Raw genomic sequence first — 26,194 nt, 5'->3', positions numbered from 1 at the left:
TGGATGTTGCACTGAATTTAGCATCAATGTATGTGAAAGTGCTAAATACCACTATTGAATTATTTAATGCTAATTAGGGATGTCATTTTCACTTCCTATACGATACCAATGACAGCACAAATCATACATACTTGTACTATTATCTAGTACAGAATGTTAGAAAGGCTTAAGTGAAATCACCTAAGCAGAATAGTATGAAAAATAATCCCCTATTTATGGACTTATGCTGTCTTTAAGTTGAATTGGTCATTGTTTTGTTGGCAACACCCAGTGGCCACGATAATTAAGTGAAGGTCATGACAAGAGTAAGTTGAACGATGGGGACACATTTGTTACTGGATACTTTCTAATATGCGTCTTACTTGGAATCTGTGAGTAATATGCAACTATAATTTGATACTTGTTTGTAATGACAAATGTGTTTTAGATTGCAATATTGTACAACCAAAGACAAGCTTGTGTGCCATTTCTTGCTCGGCTGTTTTGTAGCTGCTGACTCCTGTTTACCTTTTGTAAACGATTTGACTAAAATTCAAGAAAAGACCAACTTTGTGTGTTTATTGAAGGACATTTAGATGTTAACTGGCTTTCAGGCTTGGCACCAGTAAACATACTGCAGCACTGCTTTGTATCAGAGTTTAGATGCAAGCCGATATCATCCGATGCCTGTTTCTTTGCTCGTCAATATCGGATCGGAACACCTAATGCTGATGTATAACAATCTTGTCAGACACATTTTTTTTTTAGTTGTATTTAGTATTCAAGCATAGATCATGTTGAAATAGTCTTTACACACACATTCATCAGTACATGTAGTCGTTGGCAGTGAGCTACGCATTGTCGGTCCTAGTATTAATCTGGACTACAGTCTTTCCTCGGGCGTGGCCCTTCTCCACCTTCTCAAGGGCCTGGGGAACCTGAGCGAAGCTGAAAGTCTCTTCTACTACTGCATGGATCTGACAAGAAACCAGCAGGGTAAGTGTGAGTAAAGCATCCATGAACTCTGAAAACATCCTAGTTGCATTTTCTTGAATACAATCTGCAGAAGCATGTTTGAATTGCAATATCATCAAATTCATGGAATTTTCAGTACCACAATGTGACTTTTTTCTTTCCAGACTATCAAAATAATTCATACCTGTCCTGCATCCACTATTTCCCGTATTTCGTCCAATGCTGGACCACTTGGTGCAAAGAACCCCCAGCGGTAGTGGACCCCCTTAACAAGGTGCTGTAACACAGTAAAAGCATACCAATGAAAAAAACAAAACTTCTGTATTTGTTTAAAAAGTCAAAAAGAGCAAACAAATTATTTGAGATGGCTTTTGAGGGAAAACAACATTCTCTTCCTGTGTCTCTGAAAGTCACCTGAGCTGGACTCAGTTTTATGTTCTGTGGATGCAAACATTAAATCACATGACAACACGTAATGCTTAATGACAAAGGGAATTAATTGGACTTGTTTTGAGGAGTTATCTAACATGTCCTAGTTTCTTCTTCATGTTCACTAGGAAATTAGCAGATTTTGACAATGCGAATACTAAAGAAAGCAGAAAAGTTGAGAAATGTGGACAAGTATGTTCATTCAATACTGGATCCATCTGATGACCGTGGGGACTATGACTGTGTAACCTGCCTGGTACAGACTGATTGATCAAGAGTCCAGAGTGCTGGCCAAAATAGCTAAAAGCCTGAGCTTTCAGCTCAATGTTGAAATATTGGACACAATGTGTTGTCAAGCTTATGAGATGCGATGCAAGTGTAAGCCACTGTGACACTATTGTTCATTTTTTAAATGTTTTTATTTTATTTTTTATTAATGGCTGTGATGATAATGTCAATGAGGGATTTCTAAGCACTGCTATGTTGGAATTCGGGTTAATATTGATACTGTTATTGATATTAATAATTTTTGTTTGACTACTTTTGGATTGTTTAATGTCATGTTAGTGTCTTCTCAATTGCTCTGTTGGTTGCTATTTTGAATGTTGCTGGGCCAGGTTGGGTTTGGAATTGAAATTGTACTATTATGGTATTATTGTGTATTATTTTGTTGGACTGATTAATAAAAATAAATTAATAAAAAAATTAAAATGTCCAACGTAACTCTTAAAGTGTCAGGGAGTTTACCAACTGGCTGGCATCGATTACATATGCAGATTCAATGACATAGTAATGACTGATTGCATGGTAGCATACGATTTATTTGTATTTGATGTTAACATAAGGTATGATTATTGTGACCACATGGTGGCAGTAGAGCCTAATGTGGTCACATTGGGCAAAATGGTGCACAGGGCACACACAGTACAGTAGATACAATATCTGTCATGTGCTGTACTTTGAATACATTTTTATGTGTAAAATTACATCTGTGTGTTTTCAACCAACCGCATTAATTCTGGCAATAACGCTAATTTGAAATCATTTTTTAATAATGCTTGCACTAAATAAACCCACACACGGTTTTTCTTAGTATTTGTTACACAGTAATGTCAACAACATGGATCTTTCATTCATTCTGTGACAAACCAATTGATGCTCACAACATTGCCAGCATGTTTGCATTTTTGTTGAAAGGCTTCTTTGAAAAAAATTTAATGAAAAAAAAAAAAAGAAATTAAATATACAAATATTAACTTTTTTTTTTTTTTAATAATTGATTAGCAACACGAAATTGCCCTTGCCTAGTGTGTGAATGTGAGTGTGAATGTTGTCTATCTGTGTTGGCCCTGCGATGAGATGGCGACTTGCCCAGGGTGTACCCCGCCTTCCGTCCGAATGCAGCTGTGATAGGCTCTAGCACCCCCCGCGACCCCGAAAGGGACAAGCAGTAGAAAATGAATGGATGAAAAATAATAAGATGCTTGTGCTCAGCACAAAGTATAGTGATTCCTGTGCACAAGTATTGAAAGCCACAACTGCATGGCAGTTTTGCAGTGCAAGCACTTGACAGGATGCCACCTAACCTAAATTCGCTGAGGTCTCATTATAGAAAAAAAGCACAATATAACATTTTGAATATGATCACAACCTAGCACTTATGTGGCAGAATTGTACAAATATAGCTTTTCTAATAAATGCAGTGAGTACGGAAAGTATTTTGACCCGTTTAAAATGTTCACTCTTTGTTTCATTGAAGCAATTGGCTGAATTAAAAAAACAATGATTTTATTTCTCATTAAGGTACACTCAGAACCCCATCTTGACAGAAAAAAATGAAATGTAGAAATGTTTGCAAATTTGTTAAAAATAAAAAACTCATCACATGTATTCAAAACCTTTGGTCAGTACTTTGTTGATGCACATTTGGCAGCAATTACAGCCTCAAGACTTTTTGAATGCGATGCCACAAGCTTGGCACACCTATCTTTGGGCAGTTTCGCCAAAGTGTTGGTTTTCATCCAGGATGTCTCTGTACATTGCTGCATTCATCTTAGTCTAGTCAGGGAGGTGACCAAGAAGCCTTTGGTCACTCTGTCAGAGCTACAATATTCCTCTGGGAGAGGAGAACCTTCCAGGAGGACAACCATCTCCGCTGCAATCCACCAATCAGGCCTGTATGGAATAGTGGTCAGACGGAGGCCATTTCTTAGCAAAAAGTTTGCCAAAATGCACCTGTAAGACTCTCAGACCATGAGAAACAAAATTCTCTGGTCTGATGAGACAAAGATTAAACTCTTTGGTGTGAATGCCAGGCATCATGTTTGGAGAAAATCAGGTACCCCTCATCACCAGACCAATACCATCCCTATAGTGAATGAAACATGGTAGTGGCAGCATCATGATGTGGGGATGGTTTTCAGCGACCAAAAACTGGGAGACTCGTCAGGATAAAGGGAAAGATGAATGCAGCAATTTACAGAGACATCCTGGATGAAAACCAACACTTCCCATCCAACCTGAAGGAGCTTGAGAGGTGCTGCAAAGAGGAATGGGCAAAACTGCCCAAAGATAGGTGTGCCAAGCTTGTGGCATTGCATTCAAAAAGTCTTGAGGTTGTAATTGCTGCCAAAGGTGCATCAACAAAGTACTGACCAAAGGCTGTGAATACTTATGTATTTTTTAAAACATTTCCGTTTTTTTCTCTCCAGATGGGAGGCTGAGTGTACCTTAATAAGAAATAAAATCAACTTTTTTGATTCTAGCAAATGGCTGCGATGAAACAGAGTGAAAAATTTAAAGGGCTCTGAATATGTTCTGTACCCACTGTGTACTTATGGTACGTGTACATTATAAATAATACAATGTAAAGGATGGAATGTACCTTCATGTTCAATAAGATGCTAAGCAGGTGACCTTTTCCTACCTTAAGAGCCTTGCTGGTCATAGTGGCAGCGTTCTTCAGCATTCCATCAGGCACCCCCAGAGTGTCAGTGTTCTGCAGGAAGGGTGTAACCAGGGTGACGTACTTAGCACCACTCCAAGGTTTGAGCAGATTCAGCGCCCAGCGTTCTGTGTCGCCCCCGATATTATCCAGGACCAGGTCAAACCTTCATGAGGAGGGGGGGGTGGAGGATTTTAGAGGGGGATATGAGAATAAAATGCAGCCATAGTGTCTGGAAGTCTCTCACTTGTCCAAGGCAGCAAGCGGCACCTCAACAGGTCCGGTTGTGTAGTTCACCACATGGTCCGCTCCAAGCTGCCTGACTAAGCGCTCGGCATTGTGGGAGCAAGTTACTGTCACATGGGCTCCCCACGCTTTCACCATCTTAAAATGAAACACAAATATGCAGCAAAATGACCTCGGTGTAGTTGGTACCCGTACCGCACGGGTACCCAGTAAAACCGTCTGCAGCTTGTGCAAAATGTTTTCCAATTTCTGAATAAGAATGTCCCGCCAGATTCCATTGAGCAAGGCACTTGACTTCCCCCTAGTAGCTCCACACAAAGCTGCCTACTTTTACAGAGATGATCTTGTTTGCTATCTTTGCTCTTCCTTTAGTTTCCCCCATTAAAGATTTTGATGACTTTGTTTTTAAGAGCAGATGCCCTTCCTGAAGTAATGCTCTTCATTTTTCCAGGCTGAGATTGTGATCTTGTGGCATTGTGTTGTTGGACAACAAACAAAACTCCTGCGCACTATTTAGTAAGGCGTCCCGGTCCGATATGGATATCAGTCCTAAATCAGCAATGAAAAAGCTAGTATCAAATGATATCGTCTTGCATCTAAAATCTCCGATACAAGCAGTCCTGCAGCATGTTTACTTGTGCAAAGCTGGACCGCCAGTAAACTTCTAAATGTCCTCAAACACACATGGTTGGTCTTGTATTTTAGCGAATACTGTAGGCTACTACAAGCTTTCAGCTACACAGCAGCAAAGCATACAATAGCACACAAGCTAGATATAGGTAGTAATAAGTGTCCTTAATTGAACAATAAAACATAAAATGTATCAATATAAACATGTATCAAATAATTATTGTTGAATATTACTTATGTATACAATGTCTCCAAGACAGAAGCATGTGAGAAAGTATCCAGTAACAACCGTGTCCGCAACATTCAACTTACTGCGTCATGAGCTTAATTTTAATTATTATGGCCAAAAACAAATTACCACTCCAATTTATAGACAGCACAGATCTGTCAAAAGGTGAGTGTTTCTCATACCTATCAATGTTTTCTAATTATTTTCAAGCTTTTTCTAACATTCTGCACTACAAAATTATAAAAATATGGACAATGATTTGTGCTGATATTGTATCGAATTAATATCAATATCAGCCAAGACTGCGATATGTAAAAAAGTATTTATTTTTTTTCCCAAAAGTTTTATCGCGACACCCCTACTATTTAGTTATATTCTTGTTATATGAGGGCATTATAGTATTGCTAAAACAACAAATACAACGGTGGCCCACTGCATATACAGTACATATAAGTAAATATTTGACAGACAAAAGAGAATACAGGTGGTCCTCGTTTTACAAATGTGCTCTATTAAATGATAAACTTAATTTTGGTCTGTAATTACAAGACTGGCTTGAGAACTAGTAGTTACACGTCCCCCCTGCACATCAGAAGAGCAGCTGTGGAAAAAGTCTCTAGCTTTAGGTATGCTAGGGTTCATCTATCCAGGAACCTCACCTGGAGCCACAACACTTCTTGTCTGCTCAAGAAAGCACACCAGCGTCTCTACAGCATGCTGGACTAGGAAGCCCAATCCTGCGGAGCTTCTCCATACGTGTGGTGGAGGGCAATTTAAACACCAGCAAAAGGGTGTGGCACAGCAGCTACATGGCTGAAGAGAAGAAAGGCACTTGAAAGCTGCTCAGAAGAACTTCATCCACAAAGAGAGCTCTCATCATCACCAAGGACACCAATCGACTTGCACTAAAATGCGCCGAAGGAACGGAACTGTCACGTAACCCGAGGACCACCCGTATTGCAAAGTGCAGATATACAGTACCTGGATGGCAAACGTTCCAACTCCCCCAGACCCACCGAGGATCAAAATACTGTGAGGGAGATGAAAAGGGTCAACAAAAGCACCAACGTGTCATCTTGCCATCTTTTGTGCACATTCATGTTAAATATACTACAGTAAATCTTGTGTCAACAATAAATATATAAAGTATGTTCATGCACATTTGGAGATGACGCAAGAAAATCAACTGGAAGAAATTGAGTTACTGATAGTAAGGAAAAATATTAATATTGTATACCATTTTGTTTTTATTATGTTTATTCTCATACCTGACAATATTGACAATAGTTTGCACCTTCTAAAGGATCCTAGTAACTTACTTAAAAAAGGGTACGACAGTGCAAGCTTACGGTGTTTACTTACAAAGTATTTGATATTAATGAAAGTAGATTTAGGGTGCGTGTGATCGCTCACCGCTTGTTGGCACAATTGTCTTTAGTGAGCCCCCCTGTGTTAACGAGCGCCGACCAGGCTGTGGTCGCCACGTACGGGATGGCTGCGGCCTCTGTGTGGCTCAGTGACTTTGGTTTGAGGGACACCTGAGCATGAGGTACAAACACACATAGTTCAGACCCTTGTTTTAAAAAGTCAAAAACATGAACCTTACTGTACCTCATTGGCGCTCAGGACCACAAACTCAGCCAAACTGCCCTGCTTCCACGGTGGGATGGCAGCCCACACCTAAACAAGGCAGAAATCTCTCATTATGTCATAAAAGTGTTGAAACACGTAAAATACTTCAAATGTTGAGTGAAAAAAGAACACACAACAAACACAAAAAAACTGCTATTAGCTGGGGTTATGTTCCAAACTGTTAATGAATCATAAAAAACACTCTTAAAAAGTCCTATAAATGTACAATAGTCTAGTCCAGTGATTCTCAAACTTTGGTATGGGCTCTATCTAGTAGTACCCCAAATAATTACTTAATAAAATATTTAAAGACAGTGTTACCGTTCAAACTGTGTGATTTTACAATGGCCAGAAATCTCTGCCTTGTTTTAATGAATATTTAGGCCTACTACACTACCGTATTTTAATGTTGGTCATTATGTGGTGAAAAAAGTTTGAGAATCACTGCTCTAGTCAAAACCCCACATGACTGTTTTAAATACATTTTAAACTCAGTTGAACACATTAAAGACCAACACTATCTATCACTTGAGAAAAGCGCTATATAAATATAATTCACTTCACTTCACAAACTGGCCCACGCTTGTGTAGTAAAAATAATGAAGACAAATAATGCGAGATTTTCACATTTTTCGATTAATTTTTTTCTTTTTTCAATTAAAATTTAAAAGTTTGAAATGCAAAAGTATTCACTGTGAATGTACCCAATTACACCTTCAGAAGTTGTGGGATTTTTGCTGAATAATTTAATGATTCAATACTCAATTATTCAATTTAATTTTCAGTAAAAGGCCTAAGTGCTGAATCAAGGGACTGAATACTTTTTTGCATACTACATTTTTCAGAGTCGTCCACTTCATAATTAAGGGCAATTTGTAACGGGCAGTTTGACATACAAGCCTTAAAAATATATATTTGTTTGTGGTCCTAAAATAAAATCTGAAAGGGGCATGAATATTACTTTAAGCTACTACAGGTGTCATAAAGAAGTACAGGAAACCCACGCTTAAACGCTGTTAATTGGTTTCGGCCCTAAATTAATTTCCGTAAATAACATTAATATTTTTATAGCTACGGCTTTCTGATATGTTCACCATTATGACAGCCCTTGAAACACCCAGGTAGTCACCTATACAATTAATTTCCGTAAATAACATTAATATTTTTATAGCTACGGCTTTCTGATATGTTCACCATTATGACAGCCCTTGAAACACCCAGGTAGTCACCTATACACTCCTTTAATCAAATATTGTAATGCTGCCTGAGGCTGAGCCAATCAGTGGCCACTATACTGAACCGTGCGCTCTGATTGGTTTGGTCGCATCTCGTGGCCAATACTACTGTAGTATTGGTATTTTTAATTAATTTTGCCATTTGTATGCTTGTAAATGCTTGTTAGTCCAAAAATATGTATAATAGGGATACAAGAAATTAGCAATAGAGCGACTGTACTTTGTGTTTACCTCGTCCTGTTCTCTGAAGTACTTTACAGCCAGGCCGCATTCCATGATGACCCCAGACACATCTCTACCCAGGGTGAGCGGGAACTCAATGCCCCTCTGATTCATGTTGAGAGGGTCTCTTTTCATGGACAATGTTGCAGCACCATAGCCACCTAACAGAATGGAAGATATTTTAATTCCTTGAAGGAAAGCACAGAGCATCTTGAAAGACCCATTCCACCCCGGGCACTGCCACCTAGAACTGGTGCCCTCGCGGGAAGATGCTATAGAGTGCTAAAAGCGGGCACAAATAGATTAAAAAACAATTTTTACCCAAGAGCCATAGTATCATTAAACAGGCCCTGAGTGAGCACATTGTGTCTGTCATGTCCTCATGTGTCATGTCTTTTATTTTTCGGACTATAATGTGCAATAATGTTGGACTGTGCAATAAATCCTAAATGGCCTCTTGATAAGTGCAATAATACTGGACTGTGAAATAGAATTATGTGCAATAACCCATCCATCCAACCAACCAACCAACCACCCATCCATCCATCCATTTATCCATCCATCGGCTGGGAGAGTGGCCGTGCCAGCAACCTGAGGGTTCCTGGTTCGATCCCCAGCTTCTACCAACCTAGTCACGTCCGTTGTGTTCTTGAGCAAGACACTTCACCCTTGCTCCTGATGGGTCGTGGTTAGTGCCTTGCATGGCAGCTCCCACCATCAGTGTGTGAATGTGTGGGTGAATGTGGAAATAGTGTCGAAGCGCTTTGAGTACCTTGAAGGTAAAAAAGCGCTATACAAGTATAACCCATTTACCATTTCTCTCTCTCTCTCTCTCATATATATATATATATATATATATATATATATATATATATATATATATATATATAAGTGACGTGCAGTCACTAGAGGCGGGGCCTCACCTGCCATCATGGAAAGAAAAAAAATGTAAAAAGAAAAAAAAATTAATTAAATTGTTATATGTATCCAGTGATTATACTATAAAGTTTTTTTCCATTTAACTTCAACACTTTTAGATTATTTTTATTCAAAATCGCTGAATTTTCACATTTGCCGTTCAAATACTGAGAACAGCAGCCAGTTGAGGCACGTCACTCAATTGTGCCTCACCATGGATTGCGGACTCGGCTAACTGCTGGCCTGCTGTGCAGTGAGACCGTATTGCTATATGAATTATATTATACATTTCCATAGTTTAGTTAGCTGAGGTATATAATGTACAGTGTATTTTGTCAACAACTGTATGTGTGTAAAGTATTTCTTGTGCTGAGCAATCATAAAACTGCTGCGAAGACGCACTGGCTGAGGCTCGCGTAACCCCGCCTCCTGGTGCCGGTTAAGGCACCTTCGCCGCAGGCGCAAACTGAACCCCCCGACGGGAGCGCCACACCAACCAAAGCCCACACCCAAACCCTCCACGTGCAAGACCGAATCCACCCAAAAAAAGTCACTTAACAAGAAGCCAAAAAGTGCAAAAACAACAATGCTCGCGCCGGAGGAGCCGTGAACGACTGCAGGGACACAACATTAGGTACACCTGCAGAATGCAGCACGGATTTCATATTTCATTCATTCACAACTCCTCCAACACCAACACCACTGTTCCCGCACACATAAGTAAAGGTAAGACCATAATAATGTTTTTTTTATTAAATGTGCTTTTTTGTGTGCTACAGTTTGTATGTGTAAAGTTAAAGTTAAGTTAAAGTACCAATGATTGTCACACACACACACACACTAGGTGTGGTGAAATTTGTCCTCTGCATTTGACCCATCCCCTTGATCACTCCCTGGGAGGTGAGGGGAGCAGTGGGCAGCAGCGGCGCCGTGCCCGGGAATAATTTTTGGTGATTTAACCCCCAATTCCAACCCTTGATGCTGAGTGCCAAGCAGAGAAGAATGCTGGTATGAGCTTTTAAACATAACCCGTTAACTGCTGCCAATCAAATGGTGAATAAGATACTCTTTAGGGTTCATATGTTTGTAAATCTGACTGTGATGAAGTCAGTGCCTCACCAGTCATGAACCTCACCGCACGTCACTGATTGATATATACATACCTGTGTGTGTATATATATATATATATATATATATATATATATATATATATATATATATATATATATATATATATATCCATCCATCCATTTACTACCGCTTGTCCCTTTTTGGCGTCGCGGGGGGTGCTGGAGCCTATCTCAGCTGCATTCGGGCGGAAGGTGGGGTACAACCTGGACAAGTCTCCACCTCATCACAGGGCCAACACAGATAGACAGACAACATTCACACACTAGGTCCAATTTAGTGTTGCCAATCAACCTATCCCCAGGTGCATGTCTTTGGAGGTGGGAGGAAGCCGGAGTACCCGGAGGGAACCCACGCAGTCACGGGGAGAAGATGCAAACCCCACATAGAAAGATCCCGAGCCCGGGATTGAACTTTACGTGGACCCCGACTTAAACAAGTTGAAAAACTTATTCGGGTGTTACCATATAGTGGTCAATTGTACGGAATATGTACTGTACTGTGCAATCTACTAATAAAAGTTTCAATCAATCAATTAATCAACTCAGGACTACTCAGGACTTTCGTATTGTGAGGCACATGCACTAACCCCTGTGCTGCCCATATATATATATCCATCCATCCATCCATTTCCTACCGCTTATTCATATATATATATATATATATATATATATATATATATATATATATATATATATATATATATCTTCTTTTTTTAAATCTTTTTTACTATTTATATTACTATACTATTGTGTATGCACCTTAGGGGATCTGCTCCAATTTCCTTGTTCTTTGAACCTGTTCACTGTAATAATGACAATAAAACTCTTTTCTATTGATGTCATGGGAACTGAAACAATTCGATGCCACAGAATGCCCATACATCTAAATACAATGAGTAGGAGTTGGGCTTTTTTTAAAATATAATTATTACTTTACATATTTTGCAATGTTTGAATATGGAACCAATACCTCACCTCTCATGCTGACGTCAATGGGGTTGAGTCCCGCAGCAAACACCTTGACAATAACCTCATTGGGGTAGTTGATGAGAGGTAAACTCGCATTTTTGCTCAGTCGTAGAACATCATTGCCTCCATATTTATCAATAACCCAGGCAGGCATGACAGTCCTGCAGCAGCTTGACGTCTTGAAACATCTAAACGCTGAATGGCGAAACCAGCAGCGAGTGTGCACTGCCATGTTTACACTGAGAATAGTCAGTGCTGACATATTTAAATATCCATGCTAGGAAAGCGGACGACTATAACGGCAAACTAAGCAAAACTGTCTTAAGACCCGACTTTCGTCTTACCGTAAACATTTTCCTTTCGCGCAATTAGACCAACAAACAAAATTATGCTTTTAGTTTAACCTGTCAAAAAGACGCCGCGCTCATTGTATATAAGCCACTTCCTGAAACTTCCTGAGGGCGCACGCTTTCCACCAATCACAGCCAAGATTGCTCAGTCGTTAGCCAATGGAACGCGGCTTTGTTACAGTGCAGGGTTTTCCAAACAAATATGGCCGTGCTCTGTTCCCGCCGCACGTCGTATGAAGGTTGTTGATTTGACCATTTATTCATTCAAGTGTTGCAAATATGCTCAACCTCACTTTGCGAGAGGTTAGTGTGGCTTTATTTCAAATGCTAGTATATGTTTGAATTACAGAATGAATTACGCTGTGTTTGTATGCCCAGGAATGTAGCTACAATCATGTTGTCAGAAGCTATGACTTTAAAATGTGTTCATTTCTGTTGGTTCATTTTTTGTCACAATTACATTATAAATTCAGTATAATATTATCAATTAGTTAAAACAATATTCCAGTGCACTAACTTCGGGTGTGCATTGTTTTTTTTCTAGATTTCCGTTGCACTCAGAGAAGGAAACATTTCTCCTACTGAGTTGTGTAGGAAGTGTCTGAATCGGCTGAAGCAAACCAAACATCTAAATGCTTACATCACAGTTACTGAGGAGCAAGCACTAAAGCAGGCTCAGCAAGCAGAGACCAGACTCCTACAAGGTGAAGTGTCATCTGTTTGGAAATCTGTGTGTATCACACACTTGGGAGTATTCCAAAAAGCAGGTTAAAAGGGAACTGCAGGTTTTTTTTGGAAGATTGCCTTTCATTCACAATGCTTATGTGAGACAAGCACAGATATGTTATTATAAATAACGCTAGCAAAAGTCAGCTAACAATGGCGGTAATGTGCTCCATTCAGCCGATAAGTAAAAAACCCTCCATCAACATTGTATATACACACATTAAGTATATATATATATATATAGTAACAGGCACATTCATGATAACATGTAATATTTACGTACTTTGCAACATACAGTGTGTTAATTTAATAGACGAATCACAACGTTTGCTGTTTACTTCAGCAACAATTACTGAAATCATGGGAGACTTCATGTGAGACAACAAAGATTTGGGACAATTTATGATCCAGAACCTTATATGTTTGTGCTTGAATACAAGGAGAATGATGTACAAGTTTTAGAAGTTGTGTGCGTAACAGATTACGCTTTAGTGAAACACTAAGCATCATATTGCAAAGTGCTGAACAAGAAATATAAACTACGAACATAACAAAACGATCACTTACTGTACAATATCTGCTCTCACTGGGATGCCGACTGATGGGGTGGTCATAAATATCTTCCCGTTTAGGTACCGTAAATAATTCATCATAATCCACCCCCCAAAAAATTAAAAAAGGTAGCCGCAAACAAGCATTTTTTTCTCACCGTCTCCTGGTTGGATGTCAAAATTTACCAACTTCTCTGTTTCTCTGTATTTAAGATACAACTGTTAAGTTTTGAACAAATAAATTATGTGACTTTAAGTAAAACATTTTTTTTATACCTGTATGACATTCTGACAGTCAAATTGCATTTTCTTCCAAATATTGGGGTCTTTAAGGAAATTTTAATCATGCAAGCAATAATAATAACAATTCAAAAGTGTGATTATTCTAATTTAAAACTAATATTATAAAGACATTTTGACAGCACTAATTTATAATTATGATAACTAAAATTTGTGCTTTATCTTGTTAGCTAAAAAAAACAAACAAATGTTCTTTATAAAAATAAATAAATAAACATATATATATATATATATATATATATATATATATATATATATATATATATATATATAATGTGTTTGGGGGTTATTGTCCTGTTGGAACACCCAACTGGGCCTGTTTTACTGCCAATGGAACTGATGTTTTACAGACAGTAAATGGGACAATGAAAAGCAGGATTACCTCCAAATTCTTCAGGACAACCTCAAATCATCAGCCCGGAGGTTGGGTCTTTGGCGCAGTTGGGTGTTCCAACAGGACAATGACCCAAAATACATGTTAAAAGTGGTAAAGGAAATGCTAAATCAGTCTAGAATTAAGGTTTTAGAATGGCTTTTCCGAAGTCCTGACTTAAACGTGTGGACAATGCTGAAGAAACAAGTCCATGTCAGGAAACCAACAAATTTAGCTGAACTGCACCAATTTTGTCAAGAGGAGTGGTCAAAAATTCAACCAAAAGCTTGTGGATGGCTACCAAAAACGCCTTATTTACCTGTGGGCTTATAAAAATATGTGATCAAACATAAAATCAATACATTCTCTGGCTGTAATAATATCTAATTTCAGTCCAATATTATTTTACTGTATTACTTTTCTTTTTTTAAAAGTGTTCATACTCACCATAAACACACATGAACACTTACCTTGCCTGTCCCTTGTCTGCAGAATCAATACTCCATTGATCATGGCTTTTCATTGTGGTATTAACTCAGAATCAACATACTTTACTAATTCAAGTCAGCTGTTCAGAACTCAAAACTCAGAGTTTCCTATTTAAGGGTAAATCAACTCAGACTTCAGGGTTTAAACTCAAAGTTTGTTGAACCTCTCACCTGTACTACCCCTTTGGTATTTTGTCAAGAGTTACGTCTGCTTACGAATAAGTACCATGGTGATGATGCATTTTTAGTGTCAGTGCAACCGTAATAAAAAACGTTATCACTTTCATTCTTATAGGCAAAGGTCCTTTCACGTGTCCTTCCTAAGTATTTCTTTTTACACGCACACAACTCTCAAACAAGCCTTGAACCAAGTAAATTGTTACAATTTGTCGTAACCACAAAACATCCTCCTGTATATTCACAAGAACAATCTGGGGTGTTTAGGTGCTCCTAAAGGCCCTCTGGATGGAGTTCCGTTTGCAGTCAAAGACAACTTCAGCACAAAAAACATCAAGACAACATGCGCTTCAAGAATGTTGAAAGGTAAACAAATGCATGCTCTGTAGTAGAGATGCGCGGTTTGCGGACACAACCGCGGAGTCCGCGGATTATCCGCGGTTCGGGCAGTTGAAATAAAAAAAAATTTGATTTTATCTGCGGGTCTGGTCGGGCGGTTGAAATAAAAAAAAAAAAAAGATTTTAAATAGATTCAGGCGGGTGGCAGTTAAACCAATTCGGAAATATATATACATAGTTAAATGTTGTTACCCACATACGAAAAACGAGCAGGCACCTGCAGCATATGCCACAACAGAAGAAGAAAAAAAAAAGAGATGGACACTTTTACGGAGCGGAGAAGGGACGCCTCGCCGGGGTCCGGGACAGAGGCCCCTTCCCCCGAGAGGGCCCCACCGGGAGCCGTAGCTGAGGTGATCCGCGAGAAGGGCCCGACGCACGTCCAGGGTCACCACCGCGCCCACCGCACGACACCCCGCCTCGTCCGCCTTCGCCGCGGCCGGCGTCACGCGCATGAGGTAAGCAGCTTACCTGCCCGCCACTCCCGTGGCCGGGGGCTCGTAACAGGGGTCACTCCGCGCGCTCCGCCCGCGCAGCTTACCTGCCCGCCACCCCCGTTGCCGGGGGCGCGTAACAAGGGTCACTCCGCGCGCAGTGCGCTCACGAAAGGGGTGGGGCAAGCAGAACTGGCGCTGCGGGATGAACCGAACGCCGGGTTAAAGCGCCCGATGCCGACGCTCATCATACCCCAGAAAAGGTGTTGGTTGATATAGACAGCAGGACGGTGGCCATGGAAGTCGGAACCCGCTAAGGAGTGTGTAACAACCCACCTGCCGAATCAACTAGCCCTGAAAATGGATGGCGCTGGAGCGTCGGGCCCATACCCGGCCGTCGCCGGTGTCGCGGTGCGCGCTGAAGCCTCGGGCGCGAGCCCGGGTGGAGCCGCCGCAGGTGCGAGGGACATCGCACCTCCACGCGCTTGGAGGTGCGCTCAGCGTGGCTCCCAGATGATTGCTGCATTGAATCAGTCTCCTTTCTTTAACAGGCAAAAGCTTTATAACCTCACTAATGCCTTGCATCGTCTATATTAGCTATATAACAACGGGCGGGTGCGGGCGGGTGCGGTGTTGATTAAATGTTAATTCGGGTGGATGCGGATGGTTGACGACTTTTGTCATGCGGTTGCGGATGAAATAATTGCCTATCCGCGCATCTCTACTCTGTAGTTTTTGTGTCTAATCACTCAATGTTACAGAATATAATTTGTTGTCGTGATTCTATTTATTTCAGACTATATTCCACTATACAATGCAACAGTGGTGCAGAAGCTTTTGGACCAAGGAGCTGTTCTTATTGGGAAGACCAACATGGATGAGTTTGCTATGGGGTATGAACATGATTGTATAAAGTACATTTTCTAGCCTCTACTTGAAGAAATACAGTACATCCTTCAGTTATTTTCTCTTTGTTTCACAGTTCAGGCAGTACTGACGGTGCATTCGGACCAGTGAAGAACCCCTGGAGCTACGCTGCTCCCTACTGTGAGCGGACAGGAGCTGTACCGGACACTGATTGGGTCATCACTGGCGGAAGTTCAGGAGGAAGCGCTGCAGCTGTGGCTTCTCTCACCAGCTACCTGTGAGGTTTTGCTTACTTCACTCCGATTAAAAGTGAATGTGATTGTAATACTGTGGCCCTGGCAGCGCTTTAGGGTCGGACACCGGGGGTTCCACTCGTAACCCAGGAGCGCTATGTGGCGTTGTGGCGTTGAAGCCAACCTACGGACTACTGTCTAGACATGGACTCATACCACTGGTCAACTCCTTTGATGTTCCAGGAATTATGACACGCACTGCCAGTGATGCTGCCATTGTCCTATGTAGGTTAAGAAACCTGTAATATTTTGTCGTTATTGTCGCTAGAATAATAATTTATCAGTGTAATATGCTTTTCTTCCATTACATAAAATTATTGCGTATTAAGTATCAGTGGCTTCCCATTCTTTACCAAAGTTACCAAATGTGGTCACAGGTAATGAATGTTTAACATAGGAACATTGTTTGCTTGTTGTTTTTTAAATTTTATTTATACATTTTAAAATTAAACAGTTGTTGACGCCTCACACAGGTATTCTCCAAGGCCTTGACACACGGGACTCCACAACAGTTTCTCCAGCCTTATCACCAACGGAGATGCTTGAAGATTTGGACGTAAAAAACCTCTGTGTTGGCATTCCAAAGGTTAGTTTGGTCTTTTAATACACACATCATTTAATCTACAAATCTCAGCAACTGTTCTCATACCTAACAATAATGTCAATTTTTTGTATTATTTGCTTGTAGGGTTTAATTATGAAGGAGTCACTTACAATCAAATAAAATAACAATAACATTTAGTTATTAAACATTCATAAATAGGGATTGATCAGATAACAGTTGAGGACAATAACACTTCAGTTTATTACCCACATGGGTAACATTTTCCCCGAGGGATCAATAAAATGAACATTAGTCCTACATCAATACCGGTAATATAATTATTAATTATTTATTATCGATACTTTTTGTACTGTTATTATTATGTTATTATTTGATTGCTGTTATTTCTGATATCGATAAATAACACATCAAAATCTCTACGGAATGTATTTGTGATTTTATAACATTTTGGTTGAGAAATTAATCAATGCATAATAATCGTGAGGATTGTGAAACTGATAATTACTCAGGCTGTAGTCGTACAGCCAAAAACAAATTTTTGCGTACCTACTTGAATTATTTAAATCAACGGTTACCGTATTTTTCGAACTATAAGTCGCTCCGGAGTAAAAGTCGCACCGGCCGAAAATGCATACAAAAATACACATTCTATTTCCTATTATATAGCAAGAGTAAAGCGAGTGTTGAAGGAATAGGAGAGTGTTTAGTTTTTCCTTGAAATAATTGCAATTCGTTTGATTAATAATTGTATTCATTTTAATCATTAACTTAATTTCGATAATGGTATGGTGACTGCTATCAAGGAGAATAGCATCTTAGTTATTACTATGGTAACCGATGATCACCTATGGATGCAATCTTTGGTGTTGTGTTAGCAATGGTAGAGTTGTGTGGTCAGTGTAGTGGTTCACACAGCTGACTTTCATGCATGTCTCGTTGCACTACTGATAGGCTCCAGCCTCTGCTGTGACCCTAAAAAGGATCATCATCTCTGCAGAAATTTGATGTATCACCGTTGAGCAAAGTTTACTAAAAATTGTTAATAATGTTGTGTGCTTCCTGTCTGGATCCAGGAGTTTCACGCCCCGGGCCTGTCTGAGGAGATTGTTGCACAGTGGAGCCGTGTCGCTGACATGTTGGAGAAAGCAGGCGCACGGGTGGAGCAAGTGTCCCTCGCCCACAGCCAGTATTCCATTCCGTGTTACCACGTCCTGTGCTGCGCTGAGGTGGCGTCTAACATGGCTCGTTTTGATGGCCTACAGTACGGTAAGAACCATCACAAGGTGTACAGTGCCTTGCAAAAGTAAGTACTGTACCATGCTTGGGACTTGATAAGAGCTGTTGAGATATAATTGCCATGTCCAAATGTGCCAGCCTGATGACTTGTAAAAATCTGTTTCAACTTCCACATGAAATTCCTTTTTTTATTTTGAAAAAAGCCTATCATTTTAAGACAATCATTTAATTTATAAAATAAATAAAAAGTTGTAACATCCACTGAATGTTTTTGCAAACACTATATACACCACACACATTGAATGGTACAGGAAATCTGTATTTGGTTACTAGTTTTTTTTGTTTAGTTTTTTTTTTTGCTTTTACGTTCAAAGGCTTTGGGGGAATTCCACTGTAGCGTCAGATACATATACTGTAGATAGATGTTTGATGAAAAGGATGATGAAAATATATATTCCTATCCCCCTTTGTTAAGGTCACCGTAGCCAAATAGACCACTCGACTGAAGCCATGTATGCTACCACCCGACATGAGGGCTTCAATGACGTTGTGAGAGGCAGAATATTATCCGGCAACTACTTCCTTCTCAAACAGTAAGATAACAATGACCTTTTCTCAATTTTTTAGTTCCTTTTTTATTTTTTTATTTTTTTTTATGACTGTATTAATCAATCAACAAAACAATACACAACAATGCAATCCAATTCCAAAACCAAACCTGTCCCAGCAACATTAAGAACAACAATAAACAGAGCAATTGAGACCAATTGAGGACACACAAATCCAAATGTAGTGAAACAAAAATGAACATTATCGACAACAGCATCAATATTAGTAACAATTTCAAAATAGCAGTGATTAAGAAAACCCTCATTGATATCATCATTAAAAACATTAATAAAAAATACTAAAAAAATTAGAAATGAACAATAGTGTGTCACAGTGGCTTACACTTGCATCACATCCCATAAGCCCGACAACACGCCGCATCCAACATTTTCCACAAAGATATAATAAGTCATATTTTGGTTCATTTATTAGTTGAAACAAATTTAAATATTGGATCCCATATTCCAATATATGACTCATTATATTACTCATTATGACTCTTTTTTTTTAAAGTCTAATAGTGAAGTCAAATCTGATAAAAATGCTTTTGATATACTTTTAGTTGTTCCAGCTATTTCCCATTTTGCACTTAAGTTGTGTCATTTCCTGTTGTATTAGTGAAGTGAAGTATATTTATATAGCGCTTTTTCTCTAGTGACTCAATGCGCTTTACATAGTGAAACCCATTGTCTACATCTTTAAGGTGCATTCAAACAGTGTAGGTGGCACTGGTTTTGTCCCTGGGTAAAGTGTCACAACGGCTTTAACTAGGATGGCGGAAGCGGGAATCGAGACTGGAACCCTCAAGTTGCTGGCACGGCCGGTCCATCAACCGAGCCACGTCGCCCTTAGAGATATAATTGCCTTACTATTTTCTCAAAACTATTAATAATCTACCTGCCAATTTACAGTGCATCTGGAAAGTATCCACAGCGCTTCACTATTTCCACATTTTATTATGTTAAAGCCTTATTCCAAAATGGAATAAATTCATGTTTGTCCTTCAAATGATTCTACGCACAATACCCCATAATGATAACGTAAGAACGCTTTTTTTCGAGACGTTTGCAAATGTCATGAAAAGAAAAAAAACTAAGAAATCACATGTACCAGGTACCGACAGTCGTGGTGAAAAGTTTACATACACTTATAAAGAACATAATGTCATGGCTGTCTTGGGTTTCTACAACTCTTATTTTTTTGTGATAGAGTGATTGGAGCACATACTTGTTGGTCACAAAAAAACATTCATGAAGTTTGGTTCTTTTATGAATTTATTATGGGTCTACTGAAAATGTGATCAAATCTGATGGGTCACAAGCATACATAAAGCAATGTTAATATTTGGTTACATGTCCCGTGGCAAGTTTCACGGCAACAAGGCGTTTTCGGTAGCCATCCACAAGCTTCTGGCAAGCTTCTGGTTAAATTTTTGACCACTCCTCTTGACAAAATTGGTGCAGTTCAGCTAAAATTGTTGGTTTTCTGACATGGACTTGTTTCTTCAGCATTGTCCACACGTTTAAGTCAGGACTTTGGGAAGGTCATTCTAAAACCTTAATTCTAGTCTGATTTAGCCATTCCTTTACCACTTTTGACGTGTGTTTGGGGTCATTGTCCTGTTGAAACACCCAACTGCGCCCAAGACCAAACCTCCGCGCTGATGATTTTAGATTGTCCTGAAGAATTTGGAGGTAATCTTCCTTTTTCATTGTCCCATTTACTCTCTGTAAAGCCCCAGTTCCATTGGCAGCAAAACAGCCCCAGAGCATATTACTACCTCACCTGACCACAGAACTTTCCTCCAGAAGGTCTTATCTTTGTCCATGTGATGTCAGATGAAACAAAAATGTAGCTGTTTGGCCACAATACCCAGCAATATGTTTGGAGGAGAAAAGGTAAGGCCTTTAATCCCAGGAACACCTCCCTACCGTCAAGCATGGTGGTGGTAGTATTATGCTCTGGGCCTGTTTTGCTGCCAATGGAACTGGGGCTTTACAGAGAGTAAAGGGACAATGAAAAAGGAGGATTACCTCCAAATTCTTCAGGACAACCTAAAATCATCAGCCCGGAGGTTGGGTCTTGGGCGCAGTTGGGTGTTCCAACAGAACAATGACCCCAAACACACGTCAAAAGTGGTAAAGGAATGGCTAAATCAGGTTAAAATTAAGGTTTTAGAATGGCCTTCCCAAGTTCCTGACTTAAACGTGTGGACAATGCTGAAGTAACAAGTCCATGTCAGAAAACCAACAAATTTAGCTGAACTGCACTAATTTTGTCAAGAGGAGTGGTCAAAAATTCAACCAGAAGCTTGTGGATGGCTACCAAAAGTGCCTTATTGCAGTGAAATTTGCCAAGGGACATGTAACCAAATATTAACATTGCTGTATGTATACTTTTGACCCAGCAGATTTGGTCACATTTTCAGTAGACCCATAATAAATTCATAAAAGAACCAAACTTCATGAAGGTTTTTTGTGACCAACAAGTATGTGCTCCAATCACTCTATCACAAAAAAATAAGAGTTGTAGGAATGATTGGAAACTCAAGACAGCCATGACATTATGTCCTTCACAAGTGTATGTAAACTTTTGACCACGACTGTACCTGTCCATATTTAAGGTCCCACACTTGACAGTGCATGGCAGAGCACAAACCAAGAACAAAGTCAAAGGAATTGCCTGTACACCTCCGAGACAAGATAGTCTCAAGGCACAAATCTGGGGAAGGGTGCAGAAAAATATGTTCTGCCTTGAAGGTCCCAATAACAACAGTGGCCTCCGTTATCCATAAATGGAAGACGTTTGGAACCACCAGGACTCTCAATAGAGCTGGCTGGCCGTCTAAACTGAGTGATCGGGAAAGAAGGGCCCGAGTCAGAGAGGTGACCTAGAACCGTATGGTCACTCTGTCAGAGCTACATCATTCCTCTGTGGAGAGAGAAGACACTTACAGGAGGACAACCATCTCTGCAGCAATCCACCAATCAGGCCTGTATATGGTATAGTGGCCAGACGGAAGGCATTCCATTGTAAAAGTTTGCCAAAATGCATCTGAAAGACTCTCAGACCATGAGAAACAAAATTATCTGGTCTAATAAAACAAAGATTAAACTCTTTGGCATGAAATCCAGGCATCATGTTTGGAGGAAACCAGCCACCGCTCACCATCGGGCCAATTCCACCCTTACAGTGAAGCTTGGTGGTGACAGCATCAGGCTCTGGGGAGGTTTTTCAGTGGCAGGAACTGGGAGACAAGTCCTGATAGAGGGAAAGATGAATGCAGAAATGTACAGAGATATCCTGGATAAAAATCTGCCCCAGAGCGCTCTTGAAATCAGACTGGACAACAACCCTAAGCACACAGCCAAGATATCAAAATAATATACTAAGGACAACTCTGTAAATGTCTTTGAGTAGCCCAGCCAGAGCCCAGAGATGAATCCGATTTGAACATTTCTGGAGAGATCTGAAAATAGCTGTGTACCGACGCTTCCCATCTAACCTGAAGGAGCTTGAGAGGTGCTGCAAAGAGGAATGGGCAAAACTGCCCAAAGACGTGAGGCTGTAATTGCTGCCAAAGGTGCATCAACAAAGTATTGAGCAAAGGCTCTGAATACTTATGTGATTTCTTACTTTTTTATTTTCAAAAAATTTGCAAAAATGTATTAAAAACATGTTTTTTCACATTGTCATTGCAGGGTATTGTGTGTAGTATTTTGGGGACAAAAATTAATTTATTCCATTTTAAAATAAGGTTGTGACATAACAAAATGTGAAACACTGTACTGTTATTATCAGGTTACTTTCTGTTGTAACAAGGTTTCATCTACACTTCTGTTACAATGTAATAAGCATTTATTTTTCTGTTCTTTGGATACTTTACATTAGTTTTGGGCAATACTACAAATTTGAATCAATCCAATACCAAGTAGTTTAAGGGACAGTATTGGTCACACCAATGCATTGCTGATACTTCAAATTTTCAAGAACATTGAATGATAACATTTTTTATCACAAATATAAAAATGCAAATTTAATACAAAAACCAAGGATGGTCGTGTAACAATATCAATTTAATATTTAAATTATTTTCTATTATCAGCTCGGATTTAAATCATTTGGTTTTTTTGCCTTTATGGCCCCATGTGTCCTGGGACTTATTTCCTGAGTTTGGAAACAATAACAAAAACATAAAAGAGTTTGTTATGATAAAAAATATCGATTTAAGCATTGTAGTATCGCCATATACTGATACTGTACTTGTTATCGTTACTATCTGTATTTGTATCGATTCATACTCCTCTGTTTACATATAAGAGCTCTGGCTTAGTGGTCAGCATGTTTAGCTATTCCTCGTCCTCCAGTGATAATGATACTTGTAAGAAACACAGTTCCTTTGCCTCCATGGAGGTGAGGATTATTGAAGTGGTTAGTCGCTAGCAAGAATGCTACAGTCCAATGAGGACGCATTCCTTCTTGTCGCTACCAAATTTGCTAGTCCTGTCCAGCTTCTCAGGCAAATCATATAGTTGATGTAGATGCCCATATCAGCACCTCCAAGTCCGAGTCCATGGTTCTCGCCCGGAAAAGGGTGGAGTGCCATCTCCTGGTTGGGGAGGAGATCTTGCCCCAAGCGGAGGAGTTCAAGTACCTCGGAGTCTTGTTCACGAGTGAGGGAAGAGTGGATCGTTAGATCGACAGGCGGGTCGGTGCGGCGTCTTCAGTAATGCGGACACTGTATCGATCCGTTGTGGTGAAGAAGGAGCTGAGCCGTAAGGCAAAGCTCTCAATTTACCGGTCGATCTACGTTCCCATCCTCACCTATGGTCATGAGCTTTGGGTTATGACCGAAAGGACAAGATCACGGGTACAAGTGGCCAAAATGAGTTTCCTCCGCCGGGTGGCGGGGCTCTCCCTTAGAGATAGGGTGAGAAGCTCTGTCATCCGGGGGGAGCTCAAAGTAAAGCCGCTGCTCCTCCACATCGAGAGGAGCCAGATGAGGTGGTTCGGGCATCTGGTCAGGATGCCACCCGAGCGCCTCCCTAAGGAGGTGTTTAGGGCATGTCTGACCGGTAGGAGGCCACGAGGAAGACCCAGGACACGTTGGGAAGACTATGTCTCCCGGCTGGCCTGGGAACGCCTCGGGATCCCCCGGGAGGAGCTGGACGAAGTGGCTGGGGAGAGGGAAGTCTGGGCTTCCCTGCTTAGGCTGCTGCCCCCGCGACCCGACCTCGGATAAGCGGAAGAAGATGGATGGATGGATGGATAGATGCCCATATCAGCTGTTCAGATTTACTTTACAAAAGAGAAGTGTAGGATACTTCTCTTGTTGCCTTATTTGTATTTGACTTTATTAAATGGATTTATATTATCATTTGTGCAGCCGGGCCGGAGTAGGAGGGGATAGAAAGAGAAAAAAAGGAAGACAGAGGGCGAAATTGTGGAGACAAGAGGGGGATTAGACAGAGAGACAAAAACAACAACAGCAGACACAACAATAACAACAACAACAACAATAGAGCAACATCAGCAAATACAATATGTACAAATATGATGGTAAAAGTGATAGCAAAGAAGCAGTTAGCGAAATAAATATTAATACAGAAATGACAATGAGCATTATTACACTACAAATGGAGCTCTATTATAAACCACATTTGTATCGCGCAACTGTAGCGTTGACGTTGACGTCACACAAGCAGTTGAAGCAAAAGATCACTGGTGCCATTGCAATCATTGATGAGGCAATGCTTAAGCGAATATGGCCAGAAATTGAGTACCTTCTTGATATGCTTCATTCAACTAATGCAAATATTCAAAACTTCAAAATCTACTCCTCGTTTTGATAAAAAGTCCACAGATGAATCTATTAATTTGCTTTTGTGGTAATTTAGTTAAATTGCAAATTAAATTTAATTATTAGTGCAATTTAAGAATGTAAGATTATGTCTGGATTCTCGTAAATTCAGTACCTGCGATAGCAAAATATGTTTTGGACCTTATACCATTATAAAAAATTTTTAAAAAAAGCACTGTATCGCCAGTTTTCCATTTAAAAGTTTTTTTGTTTTTTTTAATCAGAATAAAACATTTTAAAAGTATAAAAAAATAATGTTCATCATTGTCTTTTTTTTCTTTGGCATGACTTTCAGGAACTACGAGCACTACTTTGTAAAAGCCCAAAAGGTTCGTCGGCTGATAGCAAACGACTTCAAGCGTGTGTTTGGCTCAGGTGTCAACGTACTGCTGACACCCACAACTCTCTCGGACGCCACACGCTATTCTGACTTCATACAAGAAGACAATCGAACACGCAGCTCGCAGGAAGACGTCTTTACGGGGCCCGCAAACATGGCAGGTTAGAGAAAGGAACATGTCTGTGTCAAATGTGCATGTTTTCCCTGTTTTTTTGTTTAATCTTGCTTTGCGTGGCGGTTGCTACCTTTCCATGAACTTTACTTCAACTCACTTTAGGTCTTCCAGCTGTTTCTTTGCCAACCGCTTTATCCAGACGAGGGCTTCCCATTGGTTTGCAGCTCATTGGCCCTGCCTTCCAAGACAAGAAGCTACTGAGTGTTGCCCAGTGGATCGAACAGAGAGTTGGCTTTCCCTTCATCAGTGACTTTGAGGAATCCAACAGGCAGGGTTCATGTTACAATCTTAACCTTGCAGGAGCCCAGAGATAAATAAGTAGCTATATGTCCAAATCTACTTTTGCCCCATAAAGTTGAAAGGACATATTTAAGAAGGCTTTATCAGGACATCATGCACTCACAGAAATGACACCATTAATCCTTTTTATTGTCATCACCAAGATCATTTTAAAAGCCATCATTATACAGGTTTAGAGTCAAAAATTATATATATATATATATATATATATATATATATATATATATATATATATATATATATATGTCTTAATAAGGTTATCCAAAAAATAGTGCTCGATACCGTAGTAGAGCGCAATATATGTATGTGTGGGGAAAAAAAATCACAAGACTATTTCATCTCTACAGGCCTGTTTCATGAGGGGGGGTACCCTCAATCGTCAGGATTGAGGGTACCCCCCCTCATGAAACAGGCCTGTAGAGATGAAATAGTCTTGTGATTTTTTTCCCCACACATACATATATATATATATATATATATATATATATATATATATATATTATTTTTTTAATTTAAAAATGTATTTCACTGACATGACATGTGGAGTGAAATTAGCCTATTTATCCAACTTAAGCACTAAGAAGGTGCTAAATGAAGAGGTAAAAGAAAGTGT

At 39.8% G+C, this 26,194-nt stretch overlaps 2 protein-coding genes across 2 annotated transcripts; one reads left to right on the top strand and one right to left on the bottom strand.

The window, feature by feature from the left end:
• Positions 1-531: 531 nt before the first annotated feature.
• rtn4ip1 (reticulon 4 interacting protein 1) lies at positions 532-12,029 on the bottom strand. Its single transcript, XM_061968510.2, has 9 exons — positions 11,545-12,029; positions 8,531-8,682; positions 7,044-7,112; positions 6,846-6,970; positions 6,414-6,462; positions 4,575-4,711; positions 4,310-4,493; positions 1,139-1,231; positions 532-956 (listed from the first exon to the last, which is right to left on the bottom strand). Exons 1-9 carry the CDS (start codon positions 11,798-11,800, stop codon positions 831-833), a joined length of 1,191 nt encoding a protein of 396 aa, XP_061824494.1. The 5' UTR covers positions 11,801-12,029; the 3' UTR covers positions 532-830.
• qrsl1 (glutaminyl-tRNA amidotransferase subunit QRSL1) lies at positions 12,029-25,804 on the top strand. Its single transcript, XM_061968509.1, has 11 exons — positions 12,029-12,191; positions 12,433-12,592; positions 14,771-14,869; positions 16,133-16,229; positions 16,319-16,480; positions 16,546-16,721; positions 16,970-17,082; positions 18,135-18,327; positions 18,773-18,890; positions 25,062-25,267; positions 25,384-25,804. The coding sequence occupies exons 1-11, from the start codon at positions 12,168-12,170 to the stop codon at positions 25,593-25,595; spliced, it is 1,560 nt and encodes a 519-aa protein (XP_061824493.1). The 5' UTR covers positions 12,029-12,167; the 3' UTR covers positions 25,596-25,804.
• The last annotated feature ends 390 nt before the right edge of the window (positions 25,805-26,194 follow it).

Source organism: Nerophis lumbriciformis, linkage group LG08, assembly GCF_033978685.3.
Source record: "Nerophis lumbriciformis linkage group LG08, RoL_Nlum_v2.1, whole genome shotgun sequence".
In the NCBI taxonomy this organism is placed as follows: domain Eukaryota; kingdom Metazoa; phylum Chordata; class Actinopteri; order Syngnathiformes; family Syngnathidae; genus Nerophis; species Nerophis lumbriciformis.
The sequence above is the reverse complement of the archived record's forward strand: the minus strand, read 5'-3'. Positions and strand labels throughout refer to the sequence as shown.

Coding starts and splice junctions, on each gene's coding strand:
- rtn4ip1 (XM_061968510.2), bottom strand. CDS start 11,800: ATGTCAGCACTGACTATTCTCAGTGTAAACATGGCAGTGCACACTCGC. Junction 6,971..7,043: donor TGGTCCTGAGCGCCAATGAG/GTACAGTAAGGT, acceptor CCTCATGCTCAG/GTGTCCCTCAAACCAAAGTC. Junction 4,494..4,574: donor CCGCTTGCTGCCTTGGACAA/GTGAGAGACTTC, acceptor CTCCTCATGAAG/GTTTGACCTGGTCCTGGATA.
- qrsl1 (XM_061968509.1), top strand. CDS start 12,168: ATGCTCAACCTCACTTTGCGAGAG. Junction 16,481..16,545: donor GCTTCTCTCACCAGCTACCT/GTGAGGTTTTGC, acceptor TGGCCCTGGCAG/CGCTTTAGGGTCGGACACCG. Junction 25,268..25,383: donor GGGGCCCGCAAACATGGCAG/GTTAGAGAAAGG, acceptor AACTCACTTTAG/GTCTTCCAGCTGTTTCTTTG.